Genomic DNA, 18,454 nt, shown 5'->3' with positions numbered 1-18,454 from the left:
CATCTCCCTCCCTCCCACCCTCCCCATCCCACCCCTCTAGGTGGTCACAAAGCACCGAGCTGATCTCCCTGTGCTATGCGGCTGCTTCCCACTAGCTATCTATTTTACATTTGGTAGTGTATATATGTCCATGACACTCTCTTACCCTGTCACATCTCACCCCACCCCCTCCCCATATCCTCAAGTCCATTCTCTAGTAGGTCTGTGTCTTTATTCCCGTCTTGCCATTAGGTTCTTCATGGCCTTTTTTTTTTTTTTTCCTTAGATTCCGTATATATGTGTTAGCATACTGTATTTGTTTTTCTCTTTCTGACTTACTTCACTCTGTATGACAGACTCTAACTCCATCCACCTCATTACAAATACCTCCATTTCATTTCTTTTTATGGCTGAGTAATATTCCATTGTATATATGTGCCACATCTTCTTTATCCATTCATCTGTCGATGGACATTTAGGTTGCTTCCAGGTCCTGGCTATTGTAAATAGAGCTGCAATGAACATTGTGGTACATGACACTTTTTGACCTATGGTTTTCTCAGGGTATATGCCCAGTAGTGGGATTGCTGGGTCGTATGGTAGTTCTATTTGTAGTTTTTTAAGGAACCTCCATACTGTTCTCCATAGTGGCTTTATCAATTTACATTCCCACCAACAGTGCAAGAGTGTTCCCTTTCCTCCACACCCTCTCCAGCATTTATTGTTTCTAGATTTTTTGATGATGGCCATTCTGACCGGTGTGAGATGATATCTCATTGTAGTTTTGATTTGCATTTCTCTAATGATTAATGATGTTGAGCATTCTTTCATGTGTCTGTAGGCCATCTGTATATCTTCTTTGGAGAAATGTCTATTTAGGTCTTCTGCCCATTTTTGGATTGGGTTGTTCGTTTTTTTGTTATTGAGCTTCATGAGCTGCTTGTAAATCTTGGAGATTAATCCTTTGTCAGTTGCTTCATTTGCAAATATTTTCTCCCATTCTGATGGTTGTCTTTTGGTCTTGTTTATGGTTTCCTTTGCTGTGCAAAAGCTTTTAAGTTTCATTAGGTCCCATTTGTTTATTTGTGTTCTTATTTCCATTTCTCTGGGAGCTGGGTCAAAAAGAATCTTGCTGTGATGTATGTCATAGAGTGTTCTGCCTATGTTTTCCTCTAAGAGTTTGATAGTGTCTGGCCTTACACTTAGGTCTTTAATCCATTTGGAGTTTATTTTTGTGCATGGTGTCAGGGAGTGTTCTAATTTCATACTTTTACATGCACCTGTCCAATTTTCCCAGCACCACTTATTGAAGAGGCTGTCTTTTCTCCACTGTATATGCTTACCTCCTTTATCAAAGATAAGGTGACCATATGTGTGTGGGTTTATCTCTGGGCTTTCTATCCTGTTCCATTGATCTATGTTTCTGTTTTTGTGCCAGTACCAAACTGTCTTGATTACTGAAGCTTTGTAGTATAGTCTGAAGTCAGGGAGCCTGATTCCCCCAGCTCCATTTTTCGTTCTCAAGATTGCTTTGGCTATTCGGGGTCTTTTGTGTTTCCATACAAATTGTGAAATTTTTTGTTCTAGTTCTGTGAAAAATGCCAGTGGTAGTTTGATAGGGATTGCATTGAATCTGTAGATTGCTTTGGGTAGTAGAGTCATTTTCACAATGTTGATTCTTCCAATCCAGGAACATGGTATATCTCTCCATCTATTTGTATCATCTTTAATTTCTTTCATCAGTGTCTTATAATTTTCTGCATACAGGTCTTTTGTCTCCTTAGGTAGGTTTATTCCTGGATATCTTATTCTTTTTGTTGCAATGGTAAACGGGAGTGTTTTCTTAATTTCACTTTCAGATTTTTCGTCATTAGTGTATAGAAGTGCAAGCGATTTCTGTGCATTAATTTTGTATCCTGCTACTTTACCAAATTCATTGATTAGCTCTAGGAGTTTTCTGGTAGCATCTTTAGGATTCTCTATGTACAGTATCATGTCATCTGCAAATAGTGACAGCTTTACTTCTTCTTTTCCGATTTGGATTCCTTTTATTTCTTTGTCTTCTCTGATTGCTGTGGCTAACACTTCCAAAACTATGTTGAATAATAGTGGTGAGAGTGGGCAACCTTGTCTTGTTCCTGATCTTAGTGGAAATGGTTTCAGTTTTTCACCATTGAGGACAATGTTGGCTGTGGGTTTGTCATATATGGCCTTTATTATGTTGAGGAAAGTTCCCTCTATGCCTACTTTCTGCAGGGCTTTTATCATAAATGGGTGTTGAATTTTGTCGAAAGCTTTCTCTGCATCTATTGAGATGATCATATGGTTTTTCTCCTTCAATTTGTTAATATGGTGTATCACATTGATTGATTTGCGTATATTGAAGAATCCTTGCATTCCTGGGATAAACCCCACTTGATCATGGTGTATGATCCTTTTAATGTGCTGTTGGATTCTGTTTGCGAGTATTTTGTTGAGGATTTTTGCATCTATGTTCATCAGTGATATTGGCCTGTAGTTTTCTTTCTTTGTGACATCTTTGTCTGGTTTTGGTATCAGGGTGATGGTGGCCTCGTAGAATGAGTTTGGGAGTGTTCCTCCCTCTGCAATATTTTGGAAGAGTTTGAGAAGGATAGGTGTTAGCTCTTCTCTAAATGTTTGATAGAATTCACCTGTGAAGCCATCTGGTCCTGGGCTTTTGTTTGTTGGAAGGTTTTTAATCACAGTTTCAATTTCAGTGCTTGTGATTGGTCTGTTCATATTTTCTATTTCTTCCTGGTTCAGTCTCGGCAGTTTGTGCATTTCTAAGAATCTGTCCATTTCTTCCAGGTTGTCCATTTTATTGGCATAGAGTTGCTTGTAGTAATCTCTCATGATCTTTTGTATTTCTGCAGTGTCAGTGGTTATTTCTCCTTTTTCATTTCTAATTCTATTGATCTGAGTCTTCTCCCTTTTTCTCTTGATGAGTCTGGCTAATGGTTTATCAATTTTGTTTATCTTCTCAAAGAACCAGCTTTTAGTTTCATTGATTTTTGCTATTGTTTCCTTCATTTCTTTTTCATTTATTTCTGACCTGATCTTTATAATTTCTTTCCTTCTGCTGGCTTTGGGGTTTTTTTGTTCTTCTTTCTCTAATTGCTTTAGGTGCAAGGTTAGGTTGTTTATTCGAGATGTTTCCTGTTTCTTGAGGTAGGCTTGTATTGCTATAAACTTCCCTCTTAGCACTGCTTTTGCTGCGTCCCATAGGTTTTGGGTCGTCGTATCTCCATTATCATTTGTTTCTAGGTATTTTTTGATTTCCCCTTTGATTTCTTCAGTAATCACTTCATTATTAAGTAATGTATTGTGTAGCCTCCATGTGTTTGTATTTTTTACAGATCTTTTCCTGTAATTGATATCTAGTCTCATAGCGTTGTGGTCGGAAAAGATACTTGATACGATTTCAATTTTCTTAAATTTACCAAGGCTTGATTTGTGACCCAAGATATGATCTATCTTGGAGAATGTTCCATGAGCACTTGAGAAAAATGTGTATTCTGTTGTTTTTGGGTGGAATGTCCTATAAATATCAATTAAGTCCATCTTGTTTAATGTATCATTTAAAGCTTGTGTTTCCTTATTTATTTTCATTTTGGATGATCTGTCCATTGGTGAAAGTGGGGTGTTAAAGTCCCCTACTATGATTGTGTTGCTGTCGATTTCCCCTTTTATGGCTGTTAGTACTTGCCTTATGTATTGAGGTGCTCCTATGTTGGGTGCATAAATATTTACAATTGTTATACCTTCCTCTTGGATCGATCCCTTGATCATTATATAGTGTCCTTCTTTGTCTCTTGTAATAGTCTTTATTTTAAAGTCTATTTTGTCTGATATGAGAATTGCTACTCCAGCTTTCTTTTGATTTCCATTTGCATGGAATATCTTTTTCCATCCCCTCACTTTCAGTCTGTATGTGTCTCTAGGTCTGAAGTGGGTCTCTTGTAGACAGCATATATATGGGTCTTGTTTTTGTATCCATTCAGCCAGCCTGTGTCTTTTGGTGGGAGCATTTAATCCATTTACATTCAAGGTAATTATCGATATGTATGTTCCTATTCCCATTTTCTTAAATGTTTTGGGTTTGTTATTGTAGGTGTTTTCCTCCTCTTGTGTTTCTTGCCTAGAGAAGTTCCTTTAGCATTTGTTGTAAAGCTGGTTTGGTAGTGCTGAACTCTCTCAGCTTTTGCTTGTCTGTAAAGGTTTTAATTTCTCCATCACATTTGAATGAGATCCTTGCTGGGTAGAGTAATCTTGGTTGTAGGTTCTTCTCCTTCATCACTTTAAGTATATCCTGCCACTCCCTTCTGGCTTGCAGAGTTTCTGCTGAAAGATCAGATGTTAACCTTATGGGGATTCCCTTGTGTGTTATTTGTTTTTTTTTCCCTTGCTGCCTTTAATATGTTTTCCTTATATTTAATTTTTGACAGTTTGATTAATATGTGTCTTGGCGTGTTTCTCCTTGGGTTTATCCTGTATGGGACTCTCTGTGCTTCCAGGACTTGATTAACTATTTCCTTTCCCATATTAGGGAAGTTTTCAACTATAATCTCTTCAAATATTTTCTCAGTCCCTTTCTTTTTCTCTTCTTCTTCTGGGACCCCTATAATTCGAATGTTGGTGCGTTTAATGTTGTCCCAGAGGTCTCTGAGACTGTCCTCAGTTCTTTTCATTCTTTTTTCTTTATCTTGCTCTGCAGTAGTTATTTCCACCATTTTATCTTCCAGGTCACTTATCCTTTCTTCTGCCTCAGTTATTCTGCTATTGATCCCATCTAGAGTATTTTTAATTTCATTTATTGTGTTTTTCATCATTGCTTGATTCCTCTTTAGTTCTTCTACGTCCTTGTTAAATGTTTCTTGCATTTTGTCTATTCTATTTCCAAGATTTTGGATCATCCTTACTATCATTATTCTGAATTCTTTTTCAGGTAGACTACCTATTTCCTCTTCATTTGTTAAGTCTAGTGTGTTTTGACCCTGCTCCTTCATCTGCTGTGTGTTTTTCTGTTGTCTCATTTTGCTTATCTTACTGTGTTTGGGGTTTCCTTATCACAGGTTGCAGGATTGTAGTTCCCGTTGTTTTTGGTATCTGTCCCCAGTGGCTAAGGTTGGTTCAGTGGGTTGTGTAGGCTTCCTGGTGGAGGGAACTAGTGCCTGAGCTCTGGTGGATGAGGCTGGATCTTGTCTTTCTGGTGGGCACGTCCACGTCTGGTGGTGTATTTTGGGGTGTCTGTGGCCTTATTATGATTTTAGGCAGCCTCTCTGCTAATGGATGGGGCTGTGTTCCTGTCTTGCTAGTTGTTTGGCATAGGGTGTTCAGCACTGTAGCTTGCTGGTCATTGAGTGATGCTGGGTCTTGATGTTGAGATGGAGATCTCTGAGAGATTTTTGCCGTTTGGTATTACGTGGAGCTGGGAGGTCTCTTGTGGACCAGTGTCCTGAAGTTGGCTCTCCCACCTCCGAGGTACGGCCCTGATGCCTGGCTGAAGCACCAAGAGCCTTTCGTCCACACGCCTCAGAGTAAAAGGGAGAAAAAATAGAAAGAAAGGAAGGAAGGAAGGAAGGAAGGAAGGAAGGAAGGAAGGAAGGAAGGAAGGAAGGAAGGAAGGAAGGAAGGAAGGAAGGAAGGAAGGAAGGAAGGAAGGAAGGAAGGAAGGAAGGAAGGAAGGAAGGAAGGAAGGAAGGAAGGAAGGAAGGAAGGAAGAAAGAAAGAAAGGAAAGAAAGAAAGAAGCTATAATGTAGTGAAGTAAAATAAAGCTATTATAAAGCAAAGCTATACAGACAAAATCTCCCCCAGAAGCATATGCATATACACTCACAAAAAAAAAAGGAAAAGGGGAAAAATTAATATATCCTGCTCCCAAAGTCCACCTCCTGAATTTGGGATGATTCGTTGTCTATTCAGGTATTCAACAGATGCAGGCACATCAAGTTGTTTGTGGAGTTTTAATCCGCTTCTTCTGAGGCTGCTGGGAGAGATTTCCCCTCCTCTTCTCTGTTCGCACAGCTCCTGGGGATCAGCTTTGGATTTGGACCCGCCTCTGCATGTAGGTCGCCTGAGGGCGTCTGTTCCCCGCCCAGACAGGACGGGGTTAAAGGAGCAGCTGCTTCGGGGACTCTGGCTCACCCAGGCCGCGGGGAGGGAGGGGTACAGAGGAGGCGGGGCGAGCCTGCGGCGTCAGAGGCCGGCGTGACGTTGCAGCAGCCTGAGGCGCGCAGTGCGTTCTCCTGGGGATGTTGTCCCGGGATCACGGGACGCTGGCAGTGGCGGGCTGCACGGGCTCCCGGGAGGGGCGGCGCGGAGAGTGACCTGTGCTCGCACACAGGCTTTCTGGAGGCGGCAGCAGCAGCCCCAGCGTCTCACGCCCGTCTCTGGGGTCCGCGCTGACCGCCGCGGCTCGCGCCAGTCTCTGGAGTTCGTTTCGGCGGCGCTCTGAATCCCCTCTCCCTGCGCGCCGCGAAACAAAGAGGCAAGAAAAAGTCTCTTGCCTCTTCGGCAGCTGCAGACTTTTTCCCGGTCTCCCTCCCAGCCAGCTGTGGTGCGCCAACCCCTTCAGGCTGTGTTCACGCCGCCAACCCCAGTCCTCTCCCTGCGATCCGACCGAAGCCCCGAGCCTCAGCTCCCAGCCCCGCCCGCCCCGGCGGGGGAGCAGACAAGCCTCTCGGGCTGGTGAGCGCTGCTCGGCGCCGAGCCTCTGTGCGGGAGTCTCTCCGTTTTTCCCTCTGCGCCCCTGTTGCTATGGGATCCGCGCTGTTAGCCGCGGCTCGCGCCCGTCTCTGAAGTTCGTTTAGGCGGCGCTCTGAATCCCCTCTCCTCGCGCACCAGGAGACAGGGAAGAAAAAGTCTCTTGCCTCTTCGGCAGCTGCAGACTTTTCCCCAGACTCCCTCCCGGCTAGCTGTGGTGCACTAACCCCTTCAGGCTGTGTTCACGCCGCCAACCCCAGTCCTCTCCCTGCGACCGAAGCCCGAGCCTCGGCTCGCAGCCCCGCCCGCCCCGGCGGCTGAGCAGACAAGCCTCTCGGGCTGGTGAGTGCTGGTCAGCGCCGAGCCTCCGTGCGGGAAGTGCGGGAATCTCTCCGCTTTGCCCTCCGCACCCCTGTGGCTGCGCTCTCCTCCGTGGCTCCGAAGCTTCCCCCCTCTGCCACCCGCAGTCTCTGCCCGCGAAGGGGCTCCTAGTGCGTGGAAATCTTTCCTCCTTCACAGCTCCCTCCCACTGGTGCAGGTGCCGTCCCTATTCTTTTGTCTCTGTTATTTCTTTTTTCTTTTGCCCTACCCAAGTACCGGGGGAGTTTCTTGCCTTTTGGGAGGTCTGACGTCTTCTGCCAGCGTTCAGTGGGTGTTCTGTAGGAGCAGTTCCACGTGTAGATGTATTTCTACTGTATCTGTGGGAAGGAAGGTGATCTCCGCGTCTTACTCTTCCGCCATCTTCTCTCCTCTCCCTGGGTATGAGTTTGAAGACCGAGAACCCGGCCCGCGGTCCCCAGGACTGTCGTGGCTTCAGCCGCCAGGGCCCCTCCAGAGCCAGCAGCCTCAGTGAGGCCGCCCTCCCCTCGGGCTCCGGGGCACTTCAGTGACAGCGGAGGGAAGAGACACTGAGCCGGGAGTTCCAGCTCTGCGGAAACGTGGGCTCCGTTCTGGGCCTGCAATTTTTTGGAAGAGTTTGAGAAGGATGGGTGTTAGCTCTTCTCTAAATGTTTGCTAGAATTCACCTGTGAAGCCATCTGGTCCTGGACTTTTGTTTGTTGGAAGATTTTTAATCACAGTTTCAAATTCATTACTTGTGATTGGTCTGTTCATATTTTCTGTTTCTTCCTGGTTCAGTCTTGGAAGGTTATACCATTCTAAGAATTTGTCCATTTCTTCCAGGTTGTCCATTTTATTGGCATAGAGTTGCTTGTAGTAGTCTCTTCGGATGCTTTGTATTTCTGCAGTGTCTGTTGTAACTTCTCCATTTTCATTTCTAATTTTACTGAGTTCTCTCCCTCTTTTTCTTGATGAGTCTGGCTAAAGGTTTATCAATTTTGTTTATCTTCTCAAAGAACCAGCTTTTAGTTTTATTGATCTTTGCTATTGTTTTCTTTGTTTCTATTTCATTTATTTCTGCTCTGATCTTTATGATTTCCTTCCTTCTACTAACTTCGGGTTTTGTTTGTTCTTCTTTCTCTAGTTTCTTTCGGTGTAAGGTTTGATTGTTTATTTGAGATGTTTGTTGTTTCTTGAGGTAGGATTGTATTGCTATAAACTTCCCTCTTAGAACTGCTTTTGCTGCATCCCATAGATTTTGGATCGTCATGTTTTCATTGTCATTTGTCTCTAGGTATTTTTGATTTCGTCTTTGATTTCTTCAGTGATCTCTTGGTTATTTAGTAACATATGGTTTAGCTTCCATGTGTTTGCATTTTTTACGTTTTTTTCCCTGTAATTGAGTTCTGATCTCATAGCATTGTGGGCAGAAAAGATGCTTGATATGATTTCATTTTTCTTAAATTTACTGAGGCTTGATTTGTGACCCAAGATGTGATCTATCCTGGAGAATGTTACGTGCGCACTTGAGAAGAATGTTTAATCTGCTATTTTTGGGTGGAATGTCCTATAAATATCAATTAAATCTATCTGGTCTATTGTGTCATTTAAAGCTTGTGTTTCCTTATTAATGCTCTGTTTGGATGATCTGTCCATTTGTGTAAGTGAGGTGTTAAAGTCCCCCACTATTATTGTGTTACTGTCAATTTCCTCTTTTATAGCTGTTAGCAGTTGCCTTATGTATTGAGGTGCTCCTATGTTGGGTGCATATATATTTAGAATTGTTATATCTTCTTCTTGGATTGATCCCTTGATCATTACGTAGTGTCCTTCCTCGTCTCTTGTAACATTCTTTATTTTAAAGTCTATTTTATCTGATATGAGTATTGCTACTCCAGCTTTCTTTTGATTTCCATTTGCATGGAATATCTTTTTCCATCCCCTCAGTTTCAGTCTGTATGTGTCCCTAGGTCTGAAGTGGGTCTCTTGTAGACAGCATATATATGGGTCTTGTTTTTGTATCCATTCAGCAAGCCTGTGTCTTTTGGTTGGAGCATTTAATCCATTCACGTTTAAGGTAATTATCAATATGTATGTTCCTATGACCATTTTCTTAATTGTTTTGGGTTTGTTTTTGTAGGTCCTTTTCTTCTCTTGTGTTTCCCACTTAGAGAAGTTCCTTTAGCATTTGTTGTAGAGCTGGTTTGGTGGTGCTGAATTCTCTTAGCTTTTGCTTGTCTGTAAAGCTTTTTTTTTTTTTTTAATATTTATTTATTTATTTTATTTATGACTGTGTTGGGTCTTCGTTTCTGTGCGAGGGCTTTCTCTAGTTGTGGCAAGTGGGGACCACTCTTCATCGCGGTGCACGGTCCTCTCATTATCGCGGCCTCTCTTGTTGTGGAGCACAGGCTCCAAACGCGCAGGCTCAGTAATTGTGGCTCACGGGCCTAGTTGCTCCGCGGCATGTGGGATCTTCCCAGACCAGGGCTTGAACCTGTGTCCCCTGCATTGGCAGGCAGATTCTCAACCACTGTGCCACCAGGGAAGCCCCCTGTAAAGCTTTTGATTTCTCCATCAAATCTAAATGAGATCCTTGCCGGTAGAGTAGTCTTCGTTGTAGGTTCTTCCCTTTCATCACTTTAAGTATATCATGTCAGTCTCTTCTGGCTTGTAGAGTTTCTGCTGAGAAATCAGCTGTAACCTCATGGGAGTTCCCTTGTATGTTATTTGTCGTTTTTCCCTTGCTGCTGTCAATAATTTTTCTTTGTCTTTAATTTTTGCCACTTTGATTACTATGTGTCTCGGCGTGTTTCTCCTTGGGTTTATCCTGTATGGGACTCTCTGCACTTCCTGGACTTGGGTGGCTATTTCCTTTCCCATGTTAGGGAAGTTTTCGACTATAATCTCTTCAAATATTTTCTCTGGTCCTTTCTCTCTTCTCCTCTGGGACCCCTATAATGCGAATGTTGTTGCGTTTAATGTTGTCCCAGTGGTCTCTTAGGCTGTCTTCATTTCTTTTCATTCTTTTTTCTTTATTGTGTTCTGCAGCAGTGAATTCCACCATTCTGTCTTCCAGGTCACTTATCCGTTCTTCTGCCTCAGTTATTCTGCTGTTGATTCCTTCTAGTGTAGTTTTTTTTTTTTTTTCTAGTGTAGTTTTCATTTCAGTTATTGTATTGGTCATCTCTGTTTGTTTGTTCTTTAATTTTTCTAGGTCTTTGTTAATCATTTCTTGCATCTTCTCAATCTTTGCCTCCATTCTTATTCCGAGGTCCTGGATCATCTTCACTATCATTATTCTGCATTCTTTTTCTGGAAGATTGCCTATCTCCACTTCATTTAGTTGTTTTTCTGGGGTTTTATCTTGTTCCTTCATCTGGTATATAGCCCTTTGCCTTTTCATCTTGTCTATCTTTCTGTGAATGTGGTTTTTGTTCCACAGGCTGCAGGATTGTAGTTCTTCTTGCTTCTGCTGTCTGCCCTCTGGTGGTTGAGGGTATCTAAGAGGCTTGATGGGAGGCTCTGGTGGTGGGTAGAGTTGACTGTTGCTGTGGTGGTCAGAGCTCCGTAAAACTTTATTCCACTTGACTCTTGATGAGTGGGGCTGGGTTCCCTCCCTGTTGGTTGTTTTGCCTGAGGTAACCCAGCACTGGAGCCTACCTGGGCTCTTTGGTGGGGCTAATGGCAGACTCTGGGAGGGCTCACGCCAAGGAGTACTTCCCAGAACCTCCGCTGCCAGTGTCCTTGTCCCCACGGCGGAACAGAGCCAGCCCCCACCTCTGCAGGAGACCCTCCAACACTAGCAGGTAGGTCTGGTTCAGTCTCCCCCAGGGTCACTGCTCCTTCCCCCGGGTCCTGATGCGCACACTATTCCGTGTGCGCCCTCCAAGAGTGGGGTCTCTGTTTCCCCCAGTCCTGTCGATGTCCTGCAATCAATTCCCACTAGGCTTCAAAGTCTGATTCTCTAGGAATTCCTCCTCCCATTGCCGGACCCGCAGGTTGAGTAGCCTGACGTGGGGCTCAGAACCTTCACTCCAGTGGGTGGACTTCTGTGGTATAAGTATTCTCCAGTTTGTGAGTCACCCACCCAGCAGTTATGGGATTTGATTTTACTCTGATTGCGCTCCTCCTACCGTCTCACTGTGGCTTCTGCTCTGTCCTTGGACGTGGGGTATCCTCCTTGGTGAAGTCCAGTGTCTTCCTGTCGATGATTGTCCAGCAGCTAGTTGTGATTCTGGTGCTCTCGCAAGAGGGAGTGAGAGCACGTCCTTCTACTCCGCCATCTTGGTTAATCTCTGCACATTCAATTCTCGTTTTTCTGGGGTTTTGTCTTGTTCCTTCATCTGTTACAGAGCCCTCTGCCTTTTTATTTTGTCTATCTTTCTGTGAATGTGGTTTTTGTTCCACAGGCTGCAGGATTGTAGTTCTTCTTGCTTCTGCTGTCTGCCCTCTGGTGGATGAGGCTATCTGAGAGGCTTGTGCAAGTTTCCTGATGGGAGGGACTGGTGGTGGGCAGAGCTGGCTGTTGCTCTGGTGGGCAGAGCTCAGTAAAACTTTATTCCACTTGTCTGCTGATGGGTGGGGCTGGGTTCCCTCCCTGTTGGTTGTTTGGCCTGAGGCGACCCAACACTGGAGCCTACCTGGGCTCTTTGGTGGGGCTAATGGCGGACTCTGGGAGGGCTCACGCCAAGGAGGACTTCCCAGAACTTCTGCTGCCAGTGTTCTTGTCCTCACGGTGAGCCACAGCCACCCCCTGCCTCTGCAGGAGACCCTCCAACACTAGCAGGTAGGTCTGGTTCAGTCTCCTATGGGGTCACTGCTCCTTCCCCTGGGTCCCTATGCGCACACTACTTTGTGTGTGCCCTCCAAGAGTGGAGTCTCTGTTTCTCCCAGTCCTGTTGAAGTCCTGCAATCAAATCCCGCCAGCTTTCAAAATCTGATTCTCTAGGAATTCCTCCTCCCGTTGCCAGACCCCCAGGTTGGGAAGCCTGACGTGGGGCTCAGAACCTTCACTCCAGTGGGTGGACTTCTGTGGTATAAGTGTTGTCGTTTGTGAGTCACCCACCCAGCAGTTATGGGGTTTGATTTTATTGTGATTGTGCCCCTCCTACCATCTCACTGTGGCTTCTCCTTTGTCTTTGGATGTGGGGTATCTTTTTTGGTGAGTTCCAGTGTCTTCCTGTCGATGACTGTTCAGCAGTTAATTGTGATTCCGGTGTTCTCGCAGAGGGAGTGAGAGCATATCCTTCTAGTCCGCCATCTTGAACCAATCTCCTGGGTAAGGAAATTATACACAGGTCCACCACTAAACTGAGTTGTACCAGGCGTTAACTTACTCTACAGTGAAATTATGAATCACAAAATATTTAAATCCAAATCATAGAAGTCAGAGAACATGGTAGGTGAAAACTCATTGAGCTCAGCAGTTTAGATTCTTCCTTTTGGATGCTGAGAGGTGTTTTGTACTTCCAGTTTCTCTACCTTACCTATCATGTGCTTATATCATTTGTCTACCAGGGGGCCAGTCTTTCTTCAGCAGGAAGGACTCCATCCGCACCATCTATACTTCCCTGCATAATGAGCTGAAGAAGGTGGTGACTGGCCGTGGTGCCCTTGGGGGGACCGCACCTCACGTGGAAGAGCTCCTTTCCCACCTGTCAGAGCAGCTGTGCTTCTTTGTTCAGGCTCGGATGGAGATCGCAGACTTCTATGAGAAGATGTACACCCTCAGCACACAGAAGTTCATCAATGCCGAAGAGCTCGTTGGCCTTTTAGACACCATCCTCAAGAAATACAGCTCCAGGTCAGTGTAGGGGAGGAGGGAGGGAGGGACAGAATGTGGCAGCCTCACAATCCCACACAGAGTCTCAGGCTTCCCCACACCCCTGCAGAAATCTGTGATGGAATAACTGTGAAGGAGAAATAGCTGTATTACATTTTATACACATTAATTAATCAACAGGTATACATTAGGCATCTTGTTTGGGCTTAGTTAACACCATACTGGATAGATGCTTCTCTGAGCAGTAGCAAAAGGTCGAGAATGAAGTAATCCTTAAAAGTTGTATTGTAACTGGTTTTTCTGCTTATGAAAGAATTCACACAACAAGAGAATTGTATATCAAATAGTGTGACTTTTTAACAAACCACTATTCAAATAAATGTCCCTTTCAAAGTCATCACCTTGATGAGTTATCCACTTGATTCCTCTGATGGAGCCATTACTTAACATGTGTAGGGAACTCCTTTATAATTGCTTTCAGCACCTGTCGCATAGTTTTGATTTTGTCTTAAACTTCCTTGGTGGAGGCAGGCATCTGTGCTTTAGAGGAGGGCATGTTTTTTTGATAGTCAAAAAGATATTTGTAGCCAGTCTGATTTTTTTAAAAAAGATGTTGATCAACTGGAAAAATTTTTTTGAAGGAAATTGCTGCTTATAAAGTGAGACTGGTTATAAAGTATTGCTCACTGCCTGGCCCAAAAAGCAGTTTCAAAAGAATTTGAGTAGTGTTGTGAACATCATTGACTGTGAATGACTCAGTTTTATTTTTGGGTCCTTGGAGCCTGGCCTAGAGCCTTGCACATAGTAGGTGCTCAGTAATTTTATGATGAATTAAATGGAAAGTGATGCTAATCATTAGAGAAATGCAAATCAGAACTACAATGAGGTATCACCTCACACCGGTCAGAATGGCCATCATCAAAAAATCTACCAACAATAAATGCTGGAGAGGGTGTGGAGAAAAGGGAGCCCTCTTGCACCGTTGGTGGGAATGTAAATTGATACAGCCACTATGGAGAACAGTGTGGAGGTTCCTTAAAAAACTAAAAATAGAACTACCATACGACCCAACAATCCCACTACTGGGCATATACCCTAAGAAAACCATAAGTCAAAAAGAGTCATGTACTACAATGTTCATTGCTCTATTTACAATAGTCAGGACATGGAAGCAACCTAAGTATCCATCGACAGATGAATGGATAAAGAAGATGTGGCACATATATACAATGGAATATTACTCAGCCATAAGAAGAAATGAAATGGAGTTATTTGTAGTGAGGTGGATGGACCTAGAGTCTGTCATACAGACTGAAGTGAGTCAGAAAGAGAAAAACAAATACCGTATGCTAACACATGTATATGGAATCTAAAAAAAAAAGAAAAAAAAAAGGTCATGAAGAACCTAGGGGCAGGACGGGAATAAAGATGCAGACCTACTAGAGGATGGACTTGAGGACACGGGGAGGGTGAAGGGAAAGCTGGGACGAAGTGAGAGAGTGGGATGGACATATATACACTGCCAAATGTAAAACTGATAGCTAGTGGGAAGCAGCCACATAGCACAGGGAGATCAGCTCAGTGCTTTGTGACCACCTAGAGGGGTGGGATAGGGAGGGTGGGAGGGAGGGAGATGCAAGAGGGAAGAGATATGGGGATGTGTGTATATGTATAGCTGATTCACTTCGTTATAAAGCAGAAACTAACACACCATTGTAAGGCAATTATACTCCAATAAAGATGTTAAAAACAAAGAAAAAACAAAAAGAGTCATGCACCACAATGTTCATTGTAGCACTATTTACAATCGCCAGGACATGGAAGCCACCTAGGTGTCCATCGACAGATGAATGGATAAAGAAGATGTGGCACATATATACAATGGAGTATACTCAGCCATAAAACGAAACGAAATTGAGTTATTTGTAGTGAGGTGGATGGACCTAGAGTCTGTCGTACAGAGTGAAGTAAGTCAGAAAGAGAAAAACAAATACCGTATGCTAATACATATATATGGAATGTAAAAATAAAATGGTTCTGATGAACCGAGGGGCAGGACAGGAATAATAACACAGATGTAGAGAATGGACTTGAGGACATGGGGAGGGGGAAGGGTAAGCTGGGACGAAGTGAGAGAGTAACATTGACATGTATACACTACCAAATGTAAAACAGATAGCTAGTGGGAAGCAGCCGCGTAGCACAAGGAGATCAGCTTGGTGCTTTGTGACCACCTAGAGGGGTGGGATAGGGAGGGTGGGAGGGAGACGCAAGAGGGAGGAGATATGGGGACATATGTATATGTATAGCTGATTCACTTTGTTATACAGCAGAAACTAACACGACATTGTAAAGCAATTATACTCCAATAAAGATGTTTAAAAAAATTAAATAAATAAATGGAAAGTGATGACTTTGAAGGATACCACTCCTTTGGATATATGAGTTCAGATATGTTTGCTTAAAAAAGAAAGGCAGATATATTCATTTATATTCCCAAATTAAGCCTAATACTCATCTGATTAATGGGCTGGGGGAAGTAGGCTAAGTGGAGAGATTAAAAGAGACTTCACAGAGGAGGTAGAATCTGAGAAGACTTTTAAGGGCAGGTAGGATTTTGAAAGAAAAGGCAGGTAGAAAGCAAAGGTTCCTCCATATCTGTGACTCCACATCCAGAGATTCAAAGTATTGAATATATTACCTACTAAAATATGTTACCTTCTGAAATATATTACATACATGGGTTTGTAATATATTTTACATGTGTATATAAGTGGACCTGTGCAGTACAAACCCATGTTTGTCATTCAAGGGTCAGCTGTATTCTAAATTTTTATTTATTTTTAGTAGGTAATATATTAACATAGCTCAAAATTTATGAAGTACAAAAAAATGCAGTAGTGAAAAGTCTCCTTCTACCCCTGTTCCTCAGCTACTTAATTTCTTTCCTAAGAGTCAATGAATATTAACAAGTTCTGTCATTCTCAAGAGATAGTCTATGCATATAAATAAACACATTTCCTTTTTTTAAACAAATTTTACATGTTTACAAATTTTTTTTATCTTTGGAAATATTCTTTTAAGTCTCCCTCAAATCTGATTAGTATATGTTTTCTTTTAATAAAATAATTTTTTTTAAACCAAAAACTACAGTACAATTGGAGATGTGATTCTCAAGGGGAAGCGATCTTATGTGGTGATTCCTAAATGCTAATGTGAAAGTGTTTTGCTGAACCATTTTGGGAGCTTAAGAAAAATACCCTTACCTGAGCCCTTCTTCTTTCCCAAGAGAGTAAGATTCAGTGATTTTGGGTTGGATGCCTAGAAACCTGTCTGTTTTAAAAGTTCCCTGTGATACTGATACATAAGTCTGCAAGAAAAATTGGATAAATAAGGAAAAGATGCCAACATTAGTATATACTGGTTATTGAACCTTACCAATGTGTGTGCAAGCGCCTGTGTGTATGTTGTGTCATAGTAATGAATGGTTATTACTATATAATTGTTTTTATTTTTATTTTATTAGATTTGTGACCTATCATCTTTGAACCTTCTTTGAAACATCCCACTTCTCAGAGGCCTGGGAATTTCTTCCATTGCAGTAGCAAAAGCCCAGGTTTCATTCTTGAAGATCTTAGGGCAGTACTTGGCAGTCAGTACCCCTTATCCTGCTGAGTGGATACTGATGGAGCTGGCTGTAAATCACATATGGTCAATAGGTGTTTTCAGCTATTGTCTCCATCCTCCACCAATGCTACCTTTGTCTACTTAATAGGGAATTAATGATCACAGACACATCCTAGCCTAAAAATCATCTACAGTAGAGGCTTTGGGTTAATTTGAACAGCATAAATTCTTTAGTTTAGAATTTCTGAAAAGTTGAAATTCTGTATACTATATTCATTTTCTTTGGGAAGTGAAATTATTTTAGATATAAATTAACATGATTTGCCCTTTGCTTTCAGAGATGAAGGGGAGTCATGTTTTGTTTTTCTCTCTGGAAGCCAGGTGTGCTCAGAGTAGGATGGTGTTAAAGGTTTCCTCTTTTGGCAAACTTATTACATTATTAAGCAAATGTAAATTCTTGTTTAAGAATCACAGTCATTTGTGATGCTGCATTTCAAATTGAATAATTAACATTAATCATTTGAGTTTTCATTGTGTGCCCTTTAGAAATAAAAACATGGATTAACTCATGCAGGGTCAGGGTGTCTACTATTCCTTGAATACTTTTGAGGAGAAGTAGAACTTGGGTTTTTATTTCCAAGGAAGTATCAATGGAACATTTTTTGATTCAGTAGAATTTGTTTTGAATTTATTTACCTGTTTTGTACAGTGGACATAAAAGAAAATTCTGGCTAATCTTTCTATTTCGTGGTTAAAACAAAACTGGAAGATAGATTATAAATGCAATTTAATATATGCTCTCCTAAATCAAGAACTTTTAATTGAAGTATAGTTGATACACAGTATTATAAGTTTCAGGTGTACTGTATAGTGATTCACAATTTTTAAATGTTATACTCCATTTATAGTTATTATGAAATATTGGCTGTATTCCCTGTGTTGTATCATATATCCCTTTTTTTTTTTTTTGGCCACGCCGCGCAGCATGCAGGATCCTAGTTCCCTCACCAGGGATCAAACCTGCGCCCCCTGCAGTAGAAGCACAGAGTCTTAACCACTGGACCGCCAGGGAAGTCCCATATATCCTTGTAGCTTATTTTAAGTATAATAGTTTGTACCTCTTAATCCTCTCCCCCTATATTGCCCCTCCCCCTTCCCTCTCCCCACTGGAAACTACTAGTTTTACAACATGATTTTTAAGAAATAATTTTTTTAAAAAGTCAGCAATTATTCATTCTAGACAGCTTTTAAAAATCCATCTGGTATAGCAATAATATTCTATTAAATGATTTTTATTTTTTAATCATAATTTTATAGCTAGGATTTAAAGAGCATTTTTTAAAAAACTGAGTTACATAAATTTCTGTTTGCATTTTAGGAAGCACATTTTTTTTATCTGAATGCTTCAAATGACAGAATTCTCACCAAGGGCAGAACAGTGATTTATTTAGTCTTTATGCCCTTTTGCCTTCAAAAAAAAGATTCATGATGATAAGACTGTTAATGAAACAGTTAGTTGCATGTGTGTAGTTCAACGAGGTTAACTGTTGCCCACTGAAAATTTCATAAGCAAAACCAGCAATAGTACGATTTCTGTAGGACGCGTTCTACTCTAGGTATTTGACTCGCCTAGATCTTAACAGTGGAGACTCAAGGCTTTCTGTGATCTTGCCCCAGCCCAACTTTTCAAATTATCTAAGGCCCATCAAATGCCTTAAATTGCACTCAAACTCCTAGTAAAAAGGAAGCAGCTTCAAAGAGAAAACTTTGAGGATTTTAAGCAGAAGCCAAAAAAACAGCCCATAATCTAATGTATTCCCCATAAGTATTTGCCATTTCCTGCCTTGGTTCCTGTTACTTAGTTTGTTTAGAATGTCCTCCAATTTGTAGGGGAGGAAAAAATATCTTTTTCCTTTACTCTTCTAAGTATCTCAGCTGGGGGCCCTTTAACAAAAGACAGATTAACAAGAGAAAAGCATACAAATGTATTTTAATATAGGTTT

The 18,454-nt window shown here is 42.0% G+C and overlaps 1 protein-coding gene across 1 annotated transcript in view; it reads left to right on the top strand.

Moving 5' to 3' along the window:
• Positions 1-18,454, top strand: part of C10H12orf66 (chromosome 10 C12orf66 homolog) — a 34,601-nt gene that overhangs the window by 8,344 nt on the left and 7,803 nt on the right. The window contains exon 2 of the mRNA XM_036867086.1: positions 12,560-12,845. Within this exon, the coding sequence (XP_036722981.1) occupies positions 12,560-12,845 (286 nt within the window). The remainder of the gene's footprint in view (positions 1-12,559; positions 12,846-18,454) is intronic.

This window comes from Balaenoptera musculus, chromosome 10, assembly GCF_009873245.2.
Source record: "Balaenoptera musculus isolate JJ_BM4_2016_0621 chromosome 10, mBalMus1.pri.v3, whole genome shotgun sequence".
Classification (NCBI taxonomy): Eukaryota; Metazoa; Chordata; class Mammalia; order Artiodactyla; family Balaenopteridae; genus Balaenoptera; species Balaenoptera musculus.
This window is presented reverse-complemented; position numbering and strand designations above follow the sequence as displayed.